The sequence below is a fragment of the Poecile atricapillus genome, chromosome 30 (assembly GCF_030490865.1).
Source record: "Poecile atricapillus isolate bPoeAtr1 chromosome 30, bPoeAtr1.hap1, whole genome shotgun sequence".
Lineage (NCBI taxonomy): Eukaryota > Metazoa > Chordata > Aves > Passeriformes > Paridae > Poecile > Poecile atricapillus.
This window is the reverse complement of record NC_081278.1, coordinates 178,928-192,443: the sequence shown is the minus strand read 5'-3', so window position 1 is coordinate 192,443 and position 13,516 is coordinate 178,928. Positions and strand designations below refer to the sequence as shown.

Sequence of the window (13,516 nt, the reverse complement as noted above, 5' to 3'; positions counted from 1 at the left end):
TGCATGTGTTTATGTACGTATTTATGTACATATTTATGTCTGTATGTATGTAGTACCTCCGCCAAGCCCTCCCGGTGCTCCCCCGTACCTGTCCCAGCCCCTCCCAGCGCCCCGAGTACAACGCTGGAGGCTCTCGAGCGGCCGCTCCTTGTATTTATATATGTACAGAGCAGGGGGAGGGCCCGGCTTTCCGGGGTCTTGGGGGCCATGGGAGGAGGGCGGCGGCTTCCCGGTGGGTCCCTGGGGGTCTTCGGGGGTCCCCTGGTGGGTCCCTTGGGGGGGGTGCGGTTGTTTGCAGCACATTCCAGCCGGCGTCCGGCGTCACCCGTGGGGGGTCCCCGGGGCCGGGGTGGTGCCGGTGGCCCCGTAACTCGCGGGGGGTCCTCCCGGGGGTCCCCCCGCGCCGACTCCTCCTCCTCCTCCTTCTTCCTCCCCTTCCTCCTCCTCCTCCTCGTCGCTGCCCAGGCCGCCCGGCGCCAGCGGCTCCGCCTCCTCCCGCGGCGGCTCCGCCCAGGGCTGCGGCTCCCCCGAGGCGAAGGCGCCGTAGAAAGCCACGCCCGCGTAGTGCACGAGCGCGGCGATCAGGAACACCCACTGCCACTCCTCCCGCGTCTGCGCCAATCAGCGCGGGGGGCGGGCCCGGGGAAAGGGCGGGGTCAATTGAGAGCGCGGGAAAGCGAGTGGGCGCGGCCAAGGGAAGGGCGGGAAAATAAGGGGCGGGGCAAGGGGGAGGAGGCGGGGCCAAAGCGAGTGGGCGGGGCCAAGCGTACAGTGAGTGACGGGGGCCAGCGCGACCCTCAAAATTCGTGTCCCCCCTGCCCCATTGTGTCCCCCTGAGTGCCACTGTCCCCTCATGTCCCACTGTCCCCTCATGTCCCGCTGTCCCCCCATGTCCCACTGTCCCCCCATGTCCCACTGTCCCCACTGATCCCAATGTCCCCTCTGACCCCACTGTCCCCCCATGTCCCACTGTCCCCTCATGTCCCACTGTCCCCCCCCATGTCCCGCTGTTCCCCCATGTCCCACTGTCCCCCCATGTCCCACTGTCCCCCCTGCATGTCCCACTGTCCCCTCATGTCCCACTGTCCCCCCATGTCCCACTGTCCCCCCCATGTCCCACTGTCCCCTCTGACCCCACTGTCCCGTCATGTCCCACTGTCCCCCCATGTCCCACTGTCCCCACTGATCCCAATGTCCCCTCTGACCCCACTGTCCCCCCATGTCACACTGTCCCCCCATGTCCCACTGTCTCTCCCTGGCTTCTGCTGCCCCCAAGCCCCCCACTGTCCCACTGTGTTGTCTCCGCACCTTGTGGCGTGTGAGTGCCCCCACGATGAGGGGACACACCATGCCGGAAAGTGTCCCCACGCCGTTGGACAGCCCCATGAGGACGCTGGCGTAGCGCGGGGCGATGTCCAGGTGGTTCACGTTGAAGCCTGGGAGGGGGACAGGGGTGTCACGCAGGTGTCCCCTGCTGTCCCCACCCCCCGTCCCTCTGTTCCCTGTCCCCACCAGAGATGGCGAAGCCACTGAAGCCCACAGCCAGCACCAGGAAGGAGATGGCCACGGCCCGGGAGTGGGAGTAGCCCACGACCAGCAGCAGCGTGGCTTCCATGCCAAACCCTGTGGGGGGGACATTGTCACCTGCTGTCCCCCCCGTGTCCCCCCTGATGTCCCCTCCTGTCCCCTCTCTGACCGCCGCAGTTCATCATCTTGCGGACGTTGGTGGTGGACATGAGCCCCCGGGAGCGCAGGAAATCGGCGATCTGGCCCCCAATGGGCACCACGATGGTCATCACCAGGTGCGGCAGCGCCGACAGCAGCCCCACCTGCACAGGGGTTTGAGGGGATTTTGGAATTTTGGGGGATTTTGGGGGGGAGGTTTTGGTGGATTTTTTTTGTGGGGGTTTTTGGGGTGTTTTGTGGGGGTTTTGGGGCTCGACCTTGCTGATTTCAAAGCCAAAGACCTCCTCGAAATAGGCTGGCTGGCTGATGAGCAGCAGGTAGAAGGTCCAGCTGCGACAGAAATTGGCCACAATGATGGCATAGACGGGCATCGAGGTGAAGAAGTGGCGCCAGGGCGTGGCCAGCTGTGGAAAGGGAGTGGCCACTGACCAGCTGACCAGCAGGAGTGACCCCCATGCCACCTCCAGTCTGGGTCTGGCTGCAATTCCCACGGGATGAAGCACCCGGATCTTGTTTGTGCCCTTGGTAGCCCCAAATGTGGTGTCCCCAGTGACCCTTCTGTGACCCCCCGATGACCCTTGACCCCCAGTGACCCCCCTCAGTGCCTCCCAGTGCCTGTCCCAGTGCTCCCAGTCTGACCAGTAGTGGTAGTAGTGCTCCCAGTGACCCCCCAGTGCCCATCCCAGTGCTCCCAGTCTGACCAGCAGCGGGTTGCTGCCCACGCTCTCGCCGATGCTCTCCTCGATGTATTTGCGCTCCTCGGGGGAGATCGTGGGGTGCTGGGCAGGGCTCTCGTAGGACACCAGCACCCAGAAGAGGTACCAGAACACCCCGAAACTGCCTGGGGGGACACTGGGGTCACCAGGGGCACTGGGAGGGGTCCCTGAGGGGGTCTGGTGGGGGTCCGGGGTCCTCGGGGGGGGTTAAGGGGGCTCAGGGGGTTTCAGGGGATCCCGAGGACCCCAGGGGGGGATCAGGGGGCTCAGGGAGTCCCGGGGGGGTGGGGGTCTCACCGTAGACGTAGAACACCGAGCTCCACCCCGTGTATTGCACCAGGACCCCGGCCAGCGGCATGGCCACCACCGCTCCCGCGTACGAGCCTGCCGGGGGGACAGCGGTGACCAGGGACACCCGGGGACACGCAGTGACACCCCAGGACCGCCGCTTCCATCCAGCCCCACACCAGTCTGCAAGCCCTGGGACCCCTATGTGCCGCTCCCACCCCGTCAGACCCCGATTACCGGGGCTGGGGAGGTGTCCCTCTCCCCTACCTTGGGTTCCTGCCACCCCCGGGTCCTGTGCCACGTCCCCCCCGTTCTTCCAAAGGCTGTGGTGGCCCTGTAGCCCCCCAGTAGCCCCCCTGAGCCCATCAGTAGCCCCGATACCGCAGAAAGCCGTGGTGGCCAGGCGGCTCCGCTCCAGGGGCGGTGCCCACTTGCTCCAGATGCCGTGACAGGCGGGATAGGTCACACCCTGCCGGAAAGGGGCGGGATCGTCACGGGCCACGCCCACAAAGACCACGCCCACACAGCCACACCCTGCCGGGCACCGGGGCCGGGGGCTACAAGGGACACATCCACCCCGGCCAAGCCCTGGCCGTGCCCTGGCCAGGGGGAGTGTGGGGATGTCCACACCCCAACCTCACCAGCTGAACAAAACCCACCCCAAATACCCCAGAATCAACATGAAATGTCCCAAAACACCCCAAAGTCACTGGAAAACCTCCAAACCCACTCCAGCTCCCTCCTACACACCCCAAAACACCTCCAAAACCCCCCAACGCACCAAAACTCTCCAGATAATCTCCCCAAACACCTGAAAACACCTGAACCCCCCCAAAAACGCCCTGCCCTGACCTCGACCAGCCCCTGCATGACGCGCACGGCGATGACGCAGCCGACGTGGGTGCGCGCGGCCGATGGGATCAGCATGTTCAGCACCGAGGTGGACACGATGGCCAGCCCGAACACCCTGCGGAGAGGCACGGAGGTGACAGCGACACTCTCAGGGCCACCCTCCACTTCAGGGCCGCCCCCCACTTCAGGGCCACCACTGACCTGTTGGCGGCGAATTTCTGGGCGATGAAGCCACCGGGGATCTGGGTGACAATGTAGCCCCAGAAGAAGGAGCCGTGGATCATCCCCACTGTCTCGGGGTCCCAGTTGAACTGGGCATGCTGGGGGACACCCAGGAGAGGGGTCAGTAGGGTGGGGGGACACTCCCTGTCCAGGTGTGTGTCCCCCACACCTGTCTGCGTCCCTTGTCCCACAGACATCCCAGACCTGTGGCCCCCCCGAGGGACCCCACACCTGTTCCTTGGCCCTGCTGCCCCCTTACGTGCCCAGGCCCCATACCTGGATCCCAGCAATCCCTGATGTCCCCTGTCTGTGGGCAGTCTGTGTCCCTGCTGCCCCTGTACCTGTCCCTCCCCACTCTGCCCCCGCTGCCCCCGTACCTGTCCGTGGCTGGGGTTGACCATGCTGACCACGGCCACGCCCAGGTTGCAGCGGATGCCGAAGCTGATGCAGAAGCCGATCCCGCACAGGATGGCGATCCCGTAGCGCCGGGGCAGCCCGCAGAACGTGCAGTCCAGCACGGGGGGACGCGGTGGGGTTGGGGTCGCCCCCCCCGAGCTCAGCTCCAGGCTCTCGGGGTCATCCTGGCGCCGCTCCAGGAACCTGCAGGGGCCAGCGGAGGGCTCCGCTCACCCCAGTCCCACCCCCCATGTCCTTTTCCCCCCCGCCGTGTCCCCAGGTTCCCCCGGGACCCCCCCGCGGCGGCGGTGGCAGCAGATTAAAGGCTCTAAATCCCCCGTGGTGGTGGCGCCGGGGAGGGGACGAGGACAGGGACGGGGACACGCGTGGCACGAACACGCGTGGGCTTGGTGGGGGGGACACACACGTGTGCAGGACACCCCAAACTCCCTCAAAAGCCCCCCCCCCAAATGACCTGACCCCAAATTCCCCACAGGCTCTTGTCACAGAGGGGTGACAAAGCCACAGCCACACTCCGTCCCAACCCACCCCCCTAATCCTGACCCCCCAGACCCTCCACAATGTCCCTGTGCCCCCAAATTTGGGGTCTCACCTGTGCAGGCGGCCCAGTCCAGCCCCCAGCTGGCGCCGGAATTCCTCCTTATTGAATTCCATGATGAATCAGGGCACCATGGCCCGAGGGGAAACCCCCCAGGACACCTCTGTCCCCCTCAGGGACACCCGGGGGACACCCAGAGTTCAGCTGGGGGTGTCCCCCCTCCCTCCCCGCAGCCCCCCAACCCCTCTGGTGGCTCCTGGGGCCTCTCTGCTCTTCCTGGGAAGCTCTGGGAAGTCCCCCACGGCCCCCCCCGGCCCCGGCTCAGCCCTAAATCCCCCTCAATCCCCCCCTGCGTGGGCTGAGCCGCCCCGGGGGGGCCTCGGCCAATCACACAACATGGTCTGGGTTTAACTTTTATTGGGGGGTTTCATACAGAAAAGTAGGTGGGGGGAATCTAAGGGGAACGGGGGATCCCGAGTGGATGTCGAGGGTGGGAAGAGGGGTTAGGAGGGGCCTCTGGGGAACAGGAGGGTCCTGGGGGGGATGCTGGACAATCCTGGAGGGGATCAGGGGGTCCTGAGGAGGGTCCCTGAGTGGTCATGGCATTCTCAGGACCATCATGAGAAATGTCCCGAAGAGGTCTGAGGATCCTGAGGGGGATCCCCAAGGAGAAATCCAGGATGATCCTGAGGTGGGAGGGTCCAGGATGATCCTGGGGGAGTCCAGGAGTTTCCAGTGGGACCCCAAAGAGGTTAGGGGATCCTGAAGGGGGTCCCTGAGGGAAAGTCCAGGACGGTCCTGGGGAGGGTGCAGAGCAATCCTGGAAGGTCTCAAGGGGTCCGTGGCGGGGGGTCCCTCGTCCCTCACACCCGCAGCGGCATCGTCACCGTGAGAACCTGCAGGGGTCGCCGGGTGCTCAGGGAGGGGCGTGTCCCCCGGCCGGAATAGGGCGTGTCCCGGCCCGCGGTTGCCATGGTTACCTTGGAGCGGCGGTGGAAGCGCGCGCGGCACCGCGCGGGGTCGGCGGGGAGGGGCAGCCCCAGCTCCAGCAGCGCCCCCTGGCGGGCGGGCGGACACGCGGCCCCGTCCGCGGCGGCGCCCCCTGGCGGCGGGCGAACCAGCAGCAGCCGCTCCTCGCTCAGCCCCAGCCACAGAGACCCCGCCCCCTCCTGGGGGGAGCCCAAAGGGGCGGGGCCAGAGTTGGGGCACGCCCACAGCACCCCCAAGCCCTGGTCGGGCTTTAGGGGAGCCCCCATTGTCCCGCTAGCCTCCCAGGATCGTGGAAACCCTTCCTACCACAGCCCCCAGTGTCCTCCCAGGACAATGGGACTCCCCCCCATCCCACCCCCCGGTGCCCCCTGAGCCTCCCAGTCTGCCCCCATTGCCCCTCAAACTCCCCCTGGAATCAGGGGAACCCCATAACCAAACCCCAGCGCCTCCCAGTTCTCCCCAGTTGCCCCCACTCACCACCTGGGGCAGGTGGACCCGGGCCTGCAGCACCTGTGGGTCCTGGGCCGAGGGCTCAGCCACCACCACGAACTGGGGGGGGTCTGGGGGACTGTGTGGGGGGCACAGGTCAGGCTGGGAGGGCCCCAGGGTTTTTGGGGATGGGTCCTGGGGGGTCCCCACTCACCCGGGGAGCTCCTGGATGTGGGGCCGGGGCCGGGCCCGGATATTCTGGGCCGAGATGGAGCCCAGGAATTTCCGATTCCGCAGCACCCTCCAGCCTGAAGGGGTTATGGGGGGGTTACGTGGGGGGGGCAGACTCCCCAGCCCCATCTGAGCCCTCCCAGCGCCCCCCAGTCTCACCGGTGGGCTCCAGTTCCACCCCATACTTCTCCGACAGCCCCTCCATGGCCACGGTCAGGAAGAACTCGAGGTACAAAGGATCGGCCTGGGGGGCCGGGAGGGTCAGAGCCCCCCAGACTCCCCTGAGACCCCAACTTTCCCCATCCTGATTCTCACCTGCAGCGTCCTGAAAAACCCCGAATTCACCACCACATCGTAGGCAGTGCAGCCTCGGCCTCCTGCAGGATTTGAGGAGATTTGGCGAGAATTTGGTGCTCGTGGGGGTGCCCAGGGAAATGGGAGACTCGGGGACAATTTCGGGGGAGGGTCTCTGACCTCGGTCGAGCTCGGCGTGGGGCTCCCCGAGGCTCATGGGGATCCGAAAGCCGCCGTCGGGGCCAGGGGGCTCCTGCAGGAGCTTCTGGAGGCCCAGGGGGGACACGGGCGGGGGCGGCGGCACCTCGGGCGAGTGACAAACGTTGACGAACACTTTGTCCCCACCCGCGCGGGTCTTCACGCACAGCCCTGGGGGGGACACGGGACTCGGTGTTGGGGGGGTCGGGGACCCCCCGAGCCCTTCCCAAAATCTACCGAAGGCCCCCTTACCCGGCTGCGGGGTGACCGCGCGGGCGGGGCCGGGGCGCGGGGCCTCCTCGTGGTCCGGGGTCACCTGCGGGAATGAGGGCGGGCTTCAGAACCGGGACCGGGACCGGGATCAGGACTGGAACTGGGACCAGGATCCCCCACCTGCAGCAGGAGCCGCCGCAGCGCCGCCTCCTCCTCCTCGTCCGCCTCCAGCTCGGCCGAGAGCAGCGACGGGTCCGTCATGGCCTGGTGGACCGGGCCGGGGGAGGATCCGGGGGCGAACACCACGACGCCCGTGCCGGGACGGACCGAGGCCACCGGGCCGCCCGTACCGCGGCCGCAGCGTGTTCACATTCCGTCACTTCCGCTCCCGGCGCGGCCCTGTCTCCATGGTTACGCGGGGACCCCCCCCCTGGCCGCTCCCGCCCTATCTCGGTGGTCTCCGGGAGGCGAGGGCTGTGGGTGAGGGATTCCGCTCTGTCCAACCCCGCCCCGTCTCGGTGGTTTCTCGGGGCCGCTCTGTCCAACCCCGCTCCATCTCGGTGGTTTCTCGGGGCCGCTCTGTCCAACCCCGCCCCGTCTCGGTGGTTTCTCGGGGCCGCTCTGTCCAAGCCCGCTCCATCTCGGTGGTTTCTCGGGGCCGCTCTGTCCAACCCCGCTCCATCTCGGTGGTTTCTCGGGGCCGCTCTGTCCAACCCCGCCCCGTCTCGGTGGTTTCTCGGGGCCGCTCTGTCCAACCCCGCTCCATCTCGGTGGTTTCTCGGGGCCGCTCTGTCCAACCCCGCCCCGTCTCGGTGGTTTCTCGGGGCCGCTCTGTCCAGCCCCGCCCCGTCTCGGTGGTTTCTCGGGGCCGCTCTGTCCAACCCCGCCCCGTCTCGGTGGTTTCTCGGGGCCGCTCTGTCCAGCCCCGCCCCGTCTCGGTGGTTTCTCGGGGCCGCTCTGTCCAGCCCCGCCCCGTCTCGGTGGCCCCTCGGCGGCGATGGCTGCTCTGTCGGTGCTCGGGGCTCCCCCGGTCCCCAAAATCTTCGCCACGTTGGAGGAGGGGCCGATCCCCGGCGGTATCAACCCGGGAGAGGTGCGGGGGGATCTGAAAGTTCCCCTGGGTGGGCTCTGGAGGTCCTGGGGGGACCCTGAGGATCTCGGGGGCCTCTTGGGGGACTCTTGAGGGTCTCCTGAGGAACTGAGAAGGGGGCGGGGGGGGGGGTCCGAGGAAAATAATGAGGCTTTGAGATGCATCTGGGTGCAATTGGGACGAATTTTGGGGGTTCTGTGGGGATGGAGGTGTCCTGGGGGGCACTACGGGGACACTGAGGGGACGCTGGGTGGTCCTGGGCAGTTCCTGGGGCTGGAGGGGTCACGGGGGGAGCCCAGCGTCCCTTGGGGTGCCTCAGGGTCAAAGTCCCCCCATGGCCCCAAGGTCATTTGGGCAGGGCGGGGGGCAGCTCTGCTGGGGCTGGGAGGTTCCAGGCGTGGCCCCCACTCCATCCAGGCATGGCTGGAGTCCCACAGCCGCAGCCTCGGACACTTTGTGGACGGAACGTGGCTGAAGCCACCAGGAAGGACAAGCCTGGAATGCCAGGAGGCCACCACCGGTACAGGGGGGGGACAGGGATTGGGGTCAGGGACAGGGGAAGGGTTGGGGGTTAAGGGTCAAGGTCACAGATTTGGGGTTGCTGGTCCAGACCACGACCAGGGTAAGGGGTCAGGGGTCAGGGATTGTGGTCTGGGATCGGGGCAGGGCCACGGAATTGGGGTTGGGATTTGGGGTCAGGACAGCAGTCAGTGGCCAGCCCCTGTCACACCCTGTCTGTACCCAGGCCGGACGGTGGCAGTGGTGCCGGCAGGGGACAGCTCAGACCTGGCCGTGGCTGTGGCGGCGGCGGCAGCAGCGGCCAAGGCCTGGGCGGGGCTGGCGGCGCCGCAGCGGGGGCAGTGCCTGACCCGGTGAGTGACCCCATGACCCCTGGTGACCTCCTCTGCACCCTTTGGGTGACCTTTGACCTGTCCCTGTTCCCTCCATCTGTGGCAGTGTGACCCCAGGTGACTTGGAGTGACCCCAAACCCCTCTCATCACCCCCTGATCTTCCCATGGCCCCCATCCCTGATGTCCCCTCTGTGTCCTCCCACTGTCCCTGCTGTGTCCCCGGTGCCCCCCAGGCTGGCTGCCACATTGGAAGGTGACCGGAGGGCGACAATGGGGGCCCTGCTGGCCCTGGCTGGGGGGCGGCCGCTCTGCCGGACCCTCGGAGCTGACCTGGACTTGGGGCTGCGGCTGCTCCAGGTGCCTGCGGCGGGGGCCCAGCTTGGCCTCCCTGGCCTGGAGGGCTGGACCCCCATGGGTGAGTGGCCCCGTCCCCACCGTGTACCTTGTCCCCTCCACATGTTCCCTGACCCCCTGTGTGTCCCCCCAGGGGTGGTGGCCGTGGTCCTGGGGGGTCCCTGCTCGCTGCCAGCATTGCTCTGGAAATTGGGGCCGCTCCTGGCCATGGGTGAGTGGAGAGGGGGGGACAGTTGGGGACCTTGGGGACAACTGACAATCCAGGGAACAAGGGGGAGATCCACAGGACAAAGGTGGATCCAGGTGTGGGGGGCTCCCCAATATTCCTGTGGGCAATCCCAGCAGCTTTGGGGTGTCCCTGCAGGGAACACGGCTCTGGTGTTGTCCCCTGCGGCCGCAGCTCTGCCACTGCTGCTGCTGGGGGAGCTCAGCGGGGAGGGAGGGGTGCTGCCTCCCGGCGTCATCAACGTCCTGGCAGGACCCCCAGAGCTGTGCCAGGCCCTGCGTGCCCACTCCGAAGTCACCTCTGTCACCTTCCTTGGAGCCCCCCAGGTACAGCCGTATCACAGCACTGGGAGGTGACAACAACGGGCAGGGGCTGGCACTGCCCCCTGCCCTCACTCAGTTTGGGGGTCCCTGGGCATGTCCCTATGCGCTGTCCCCTGTCCTCCAGGAGGAGCTGCAGGCCCTGGTTTGGGGGTCCCCGTGCCGGGGGCCACGCCTGGGGGTTCCGTGCGGGGGCCGCATCGTTGTCATCGTCCTTGACTCGGCCGACCTGGACAGTGCGGCCGCCGCCATCGCTGCCACTGCTGCCACCCCCCCGGTGCTGGTGGGGCTTGGGGAGTCACAGGGGCTGTCGGGAGGTTTTGGGGAGATTTTTGGGGGGGGGGGGGGGAGTTTCAGGGGGTTTTTTTGGGGCGTTAGGGTTTTCTCAGGGTTTTTTGTGATGGCCTTCTGGGGAGGTTTCAGGGGGTTTTGGGGGGTTATTTTGGGAGTTCCAGGGAGGTTTTGTGGGGGTTTTTCGGGATGTATTTTTTTGGGGGGGGTTGTGAGTTTTTCAGGGGAGTCCCTGGAGTGTCCCAGGTTGCTCTGATGTGTCCCCACCATGTCCCCAGTTCCCGTGGGGGGGGTGCGTGGTGCTGGCTCAGGATGCGGTGGGAGCAGCGCTGGAGCGGCGGCTCCGGGCCCGGCTCGGGGGGCTGCGGCTTGGGGACCCTATGGACCCGAAAACGGAGGTGGGGCCGCTGCCCCCTGGGACCTGCCTGCCTGAGGGGGTGGTGCAGGAGGCGCAGGAGGAGGGGGCTCAGGTGAGGGGATACACAAAGGGGGCCATGGGGATGGAGTGGCCATGGGGACACTGGGGTGACACAAAGGGGTTGGGAAGGTGGGGAGAGGCACGTGGTGTTGGGGGGTTTCCAGATGTTGGGGTTGAGTTTGAGAGTTCCTGGACATTGGGGTCCCCTGGGGGAGAGTTTGAGATGTCTTGTGGGGAGAAATTTGGGGGTTCCTGGACATCAGGGTTCCCTGGGTGGGGTTTGGGGGTTCCTGGATGTTGGGACCAGCTGTGAGGGCCTTTGGGAGTCCCCCAAGGGCAGTTTGGGGATGCCCCAGGTGGCATTTTGGGGGTCCTGCTCATTGGACATCCCTGTTTTTTTCTACCCAGGTTTTCCAGGCTGCACTGCCACCACTGCCGGCGGGGGGCCATCGTTTCTACCCCCCGACGCTGATCTCAGGGGTGGCCCCCACCTTGTGCTGCCTGCGGGAGCCGGTGGGTGCCCCTGGATGAGCTGGGTTGGGGGGGTGCCCAGGGGCGCTTTTCAGGGATCCTCTGAGTGTCCCCTGCCCTGCCAGGCCCCAGGGCCACTGCTGGTGCTGCTGCCCGTGCGTGGCCCCACTGAGGCCGTGGCCGTGGCCTCAGCACTGCCCCAAACCGCAGCTGCTGCCGTCTGGGCCCAGGACATCACCGTGGCCTTGGACACGGCGGACAGGTGACCGTGAGCCCTCCTGACCCCTGAGCCCAGGAGCGGCTGCTGAGCACTGAGCGCTGACCCCTCTCTAGGCTGCCCCAGGGGCTAGTGTGGCTCAACGCCCTGGACCTGCTGGACCCCAGCGGGGGCTGCGCTGGGGGGGCCACAGACACTGACCTGGATGAGGTGGGGGTCCCAAGGGGGCTCTGGTGGGAGTCCTGGGTGGTTTGGGAGGGGTCCAGGGGGGTTTGGGGGAGCCCTGGAGAAGCTGAAGGGATGTAGAGGTCTCCTGGGGTGGGTCCTGAATGGATTAGGAGGGAGTGGGGTGGGTTTTGGGGGTTCCCGGGGTGGGATGGTCCTGTGCTGTTTCAGATGGGCTCTGCTCCCCCCCAACTCCCTCCAGGCGCTGCGAGAGTTCGGGTGCCCCCCCTGGGAACAACCCCCCAAGGTGGATGAGCGGCTCAGGTACCCCCTGATGGAACAGGGACCCCTCCCCAGGATGGGGACCCAAAATTAGGGGGTCCCAGGACAAGAACTCTGAGGCCGAGACTCCACTGGGACCCCTGTTTAACAGCCCCAGGACCCCCTTCTTCCCCCTGGGTGGCCCCAGGTCCATCCTGTCCCCCCAGAGGGTCCCGTGTTCCTCTCAGGACCCCGATTCTTCCTGTCCCAGGGGTCCCGGTGCCCCGCCAGTTCCCTCCCATAGTGATGCCCTTTGACCTCCTGTCCCTGTCCCAGCCCATTGGTGACCACGGATGACCCCGGCTATCCTGAGCTGGCTCAGGCCGTGGCAGCCGCCCGAGGGGCTGCCCCAGGGTGAGTGACTGGGGTCGGGGGTGGCCCTTTCAGGGGCGTCCCCGACGATGGGACCCCTGGGAGAGAGGGGGTCGGTCCTCAACGCCCCCGACTCCCGCAGGTGGGGGCGGCTGCCGGGGGTGTCGCGGGCCCGGGTGTTGCGGGGGGCGTCGGCAGCGCTGGGGGCGGGACACGGGAGCCCCGAGGACGGCGACACCGGCGATACCGACGGGAGCTCGCAGAGGGCGCTGCTGCGCTGGGCGGCGCGCGCGGAGCGCGGAGGCGGGGCCGTGCAGGTGGGCGTGGTTAAACCGGGGCCGGGAGCGGGGGGGGGGCAGTGAAGGGGCCGGTGTTCGGGAGTGGGCGTGACCAATCCCGCTGCAGGACGTGCCCGGGGGGCGGGCCCTGCTGACGCGACGGCCGCTCGGCGTGTTGGGCGTGGTCTGGGGGTGGCCCCGCCCCCTGGAGCTGCAGCTCCTCCTCCCGGCGCTCGCGCTCGGAAACTGTGTCGTGGTGGTAGCGCCCCCCGGCGGCGTCGGTCCCGCGCAACGGCTACGGAAGGTGCGGACCCGCGGGACCCCCGTGCTGTCCCCCCGAGCATCACCTGTGCCACCCCAGGAATCCCTGGGTGACCCCCACTGTGTCACCTCCCCACTGCAACCCACAGGGACCCTCGAGTGCCTCCCTGTGATCCCCCCCATGTGCTCCCCCTATAAGCCTCTGTGTGCCTCCCCTCGACCCCCAGAAGCCCCCATGTGCCCCCCTGAAACTCTCCGGGGCGGTCTATGACCCTTTCCATCACCCTAGGACCTCCCCCTCGGTGACACTCCCCCCTTTCCCTGTGTCCCCAGGCTCTGCTGGGCGCGGGGCTCCCGGGGGGTGCCCTAACGGTGCTTCCCGGGAATTCCCGGCGGTCCGGATCCCACCTGGCGCGACAGCACCCGGACGGGCTCTGGCTCTGCGGGGGCGACGCGGTGAGTGGAGGGGCACTGGGGAAAATGCCGTGGGGGGAACTGAATGTGAGGACGTGAGGAGGGTGGGCAGTGACACTGGGTGGATCGCTGTGACGTGTTGGGGCTCCCAAGCCGTGGGATGCCTGCTGTGGCGGGGATTTGGGGTGAGGGGGGATACCACCCCGACTGTCCGCAGCTGTCCCCTCTTGTGTCCATCCACCCAGGATTGCGACTGGGCCTCTGTCGTGAGTGTCCCACGCGTTTGGGGGGTCCCGGCGGGACTCCTGGGGGCTCCGGGGCAGGGCCCCCCCCCCGGAGCCGAGCGGGAGCTGGAGCTGCGCTGCACTCGTCCCCACTGCCTTTGGCTGCCGGGGGGCGGTCCCTGAGACACCCCCCAGAACCCCCCAAACCTACGGAGGTTTCAGACCTCA

At 67.4% G+C, this 13,516-nt stretch overlaps 3 protein-coding genes across 4 annotated transcripts; 1 reads left to right on the top strand and 2 right to left on the bottom strand.

Annotated features, from left to right (window-relative positions):
- Positions 1-131: 131 nt before the first annotated feature.
- Positions 132-4,873, bottom strand: SLC17A7 (solute carrier family 17 member 7). The gene is made up of 12 exons (XM_058859748.1): positions 4,774-4,873; positions 4,142-4,364; positions 3,744-3,862; positions 3,543-3,657; positions 3,072-3,159; positions 2,700-2,786; positions 2,388-2,527; positions 1,944-2,090; positions 1,697-1,829; positions 1,513-1,623; positions 1,309-1,436; positions 132-612 (listed from the first exon to the last, which is right to left on the bottom strand). The coding sequence occupies exons 1-12, from the start codon at positions 4,833-4,835 to the stop codon at positions 322-324; spliced, it is 1,644 nt and encodes a 547-aa protein (XP_058715731.1). The 5' UTR covers positions 4,836-4,873; the 3' UTR covers positions 132-321.
- Positions 4,874-5,119: 246 nt separating this feature from the next.
- Positions 5,120-7,487, bottom strand: PIH1D1 (PIH1 domain containing 1). The gene is made up of 9 exons (XM_058859644.1): positions 7,255-7,487; positions 7,114-7,177; positions 6,844-7,032; positions 6,685-6,746; positions 6,529-6,613; positions 6,353-6,446; positions 6,187-6,277; positions 5,700-5,888; positions 5,120-5,615 (listed from the first exon to the last, which is right to left on the bottom strand). Exons 1-9 carry the CDS (start codon positions 7,333-7,335, stop codon positions 5,583-5,585), a joined length of 888 nt encoding a protein of 295 aa, XP_058715627.1. The 5' UTR covers positions 7,336-7,487; the 3' UTR covers positions 5,120-5,582.
- Positions 7,488-7,986: 499 nt separating this feature from the next.
- Positions 7,987-13,509, top strand: ALDH16A1 (aldehyde dehydrogenase 16 family member A1). Of its 2 annotated transcripts, XM_058859628.1 has the most exons (17): positions 7,988-8,167; positions 8,582-8,684; positions 8,910-9,036; positions 9,250-9,431; positions 9,504-9,581; positions 9,735-9,922; positions 10,044-10,199; positions 10,486-10,677; positions 11,034-11,138; positions 11,222-11,358; positions 11,430-11,523; positions 11,741-11,802; positions 12,076-12,153; positions 12,254-12,428; positions 12,517-12,693; positions 12,984-13,106; positions 13,310-13,509. In XM_058859628.1, the coding sequence occupies exons 1-17, from the start codon at positions 8,072-8,074 to the stop codon at positions 13,469-13,471; spliced, it is 2,235 nt and encodes a 744-aa protein (XP_058715611.1). In that variant the 5' UTR covers positions 7,988-8,071; the 3' UTR covers positions 13,472-13,509. The 2 variants fall into 2 exon arrangements, with proteins under 2 accessions (XP_058715612.1, XP_058715611.1); XM_058859629.1 differs by lacking the exon at positions 9,504-9,581 and having other exon boundaries at positions 7,987-8,167.
- The last annotated feature ends 7 nt before the right edge of the window (positions 13,510-13,516 follow it).

Excerpts from the sequence above, each read along its gene's own strand:
- PIH1D1 (XM_058859644.1), bottom strand. The coding sequence starts at position 7,335 with ATGACGGACCCGTCGCTGCTCTCGGCCGAGCTGGAGGCGGACGAGGAG. Across the intron at positions 6,447-6,528 it reads GGTGGAACTGGAGCCCACCG|GCTGGAGGGTGCTGCGGAAT; the intron begins GTGAGACTGGGG and ends TAACCCCTTCAG. Across the intron at positions 5,889-6,186 it reads GGGTCCACCTGCCCCAGGTG|GAGGGGGCGGGGTCTCTGTG; the intron begins GTGAGTGGGGGC and ends GGCTCCCCCCAG.
- ALDH16A1 (XM_058859628.1), top strand. The coding sequence starts at position 8,072 with ATGGCTGCTCTGTCGGTGCTCGGGGCTCCCCCGGTCCCCAAAATCTTC. Across the intron at positions 9,923-10,043 it reads CCTTCCTTGGAGCCCCCCAG|GAGGAGCTGCAGGCCCTGGT; the intron begins GTACAGCCGTAT and ends CCTGTCCTCCAG. Across the intron at positions 13,107-13,309 it reads GGCTCTGCGGGGGCGACGCG|GATTGCGACTGGGCCTCTGT; the intron begins GTGAGTGGAGGG and ends CCATCCACCCAG.
- SLC17A7 (XM_058859748.1), bottom strand. The coding sequence starts at position 4,835 with ATGGAATTCAATAAGGAGGAATTCCGGCGCCAGCTGGGGGCTGGACTG. Across the intron at positions 3,160-3,542 it reads TCATGCAGGGGCTGGTCGAG|GGTGTGACCTATCCCGCCTG; the intron begins GTCAGGGCAGGG and ends CCTTTCCGGCAG. Across the intron at positions 2,528-2,699 it reads CTCGGTGTTCTACGTCTACG|GCAGTTTCGGGGTGTTCTGG; the intron begins GTGAGACCCCCA and ends GTGTCCCCCCAG.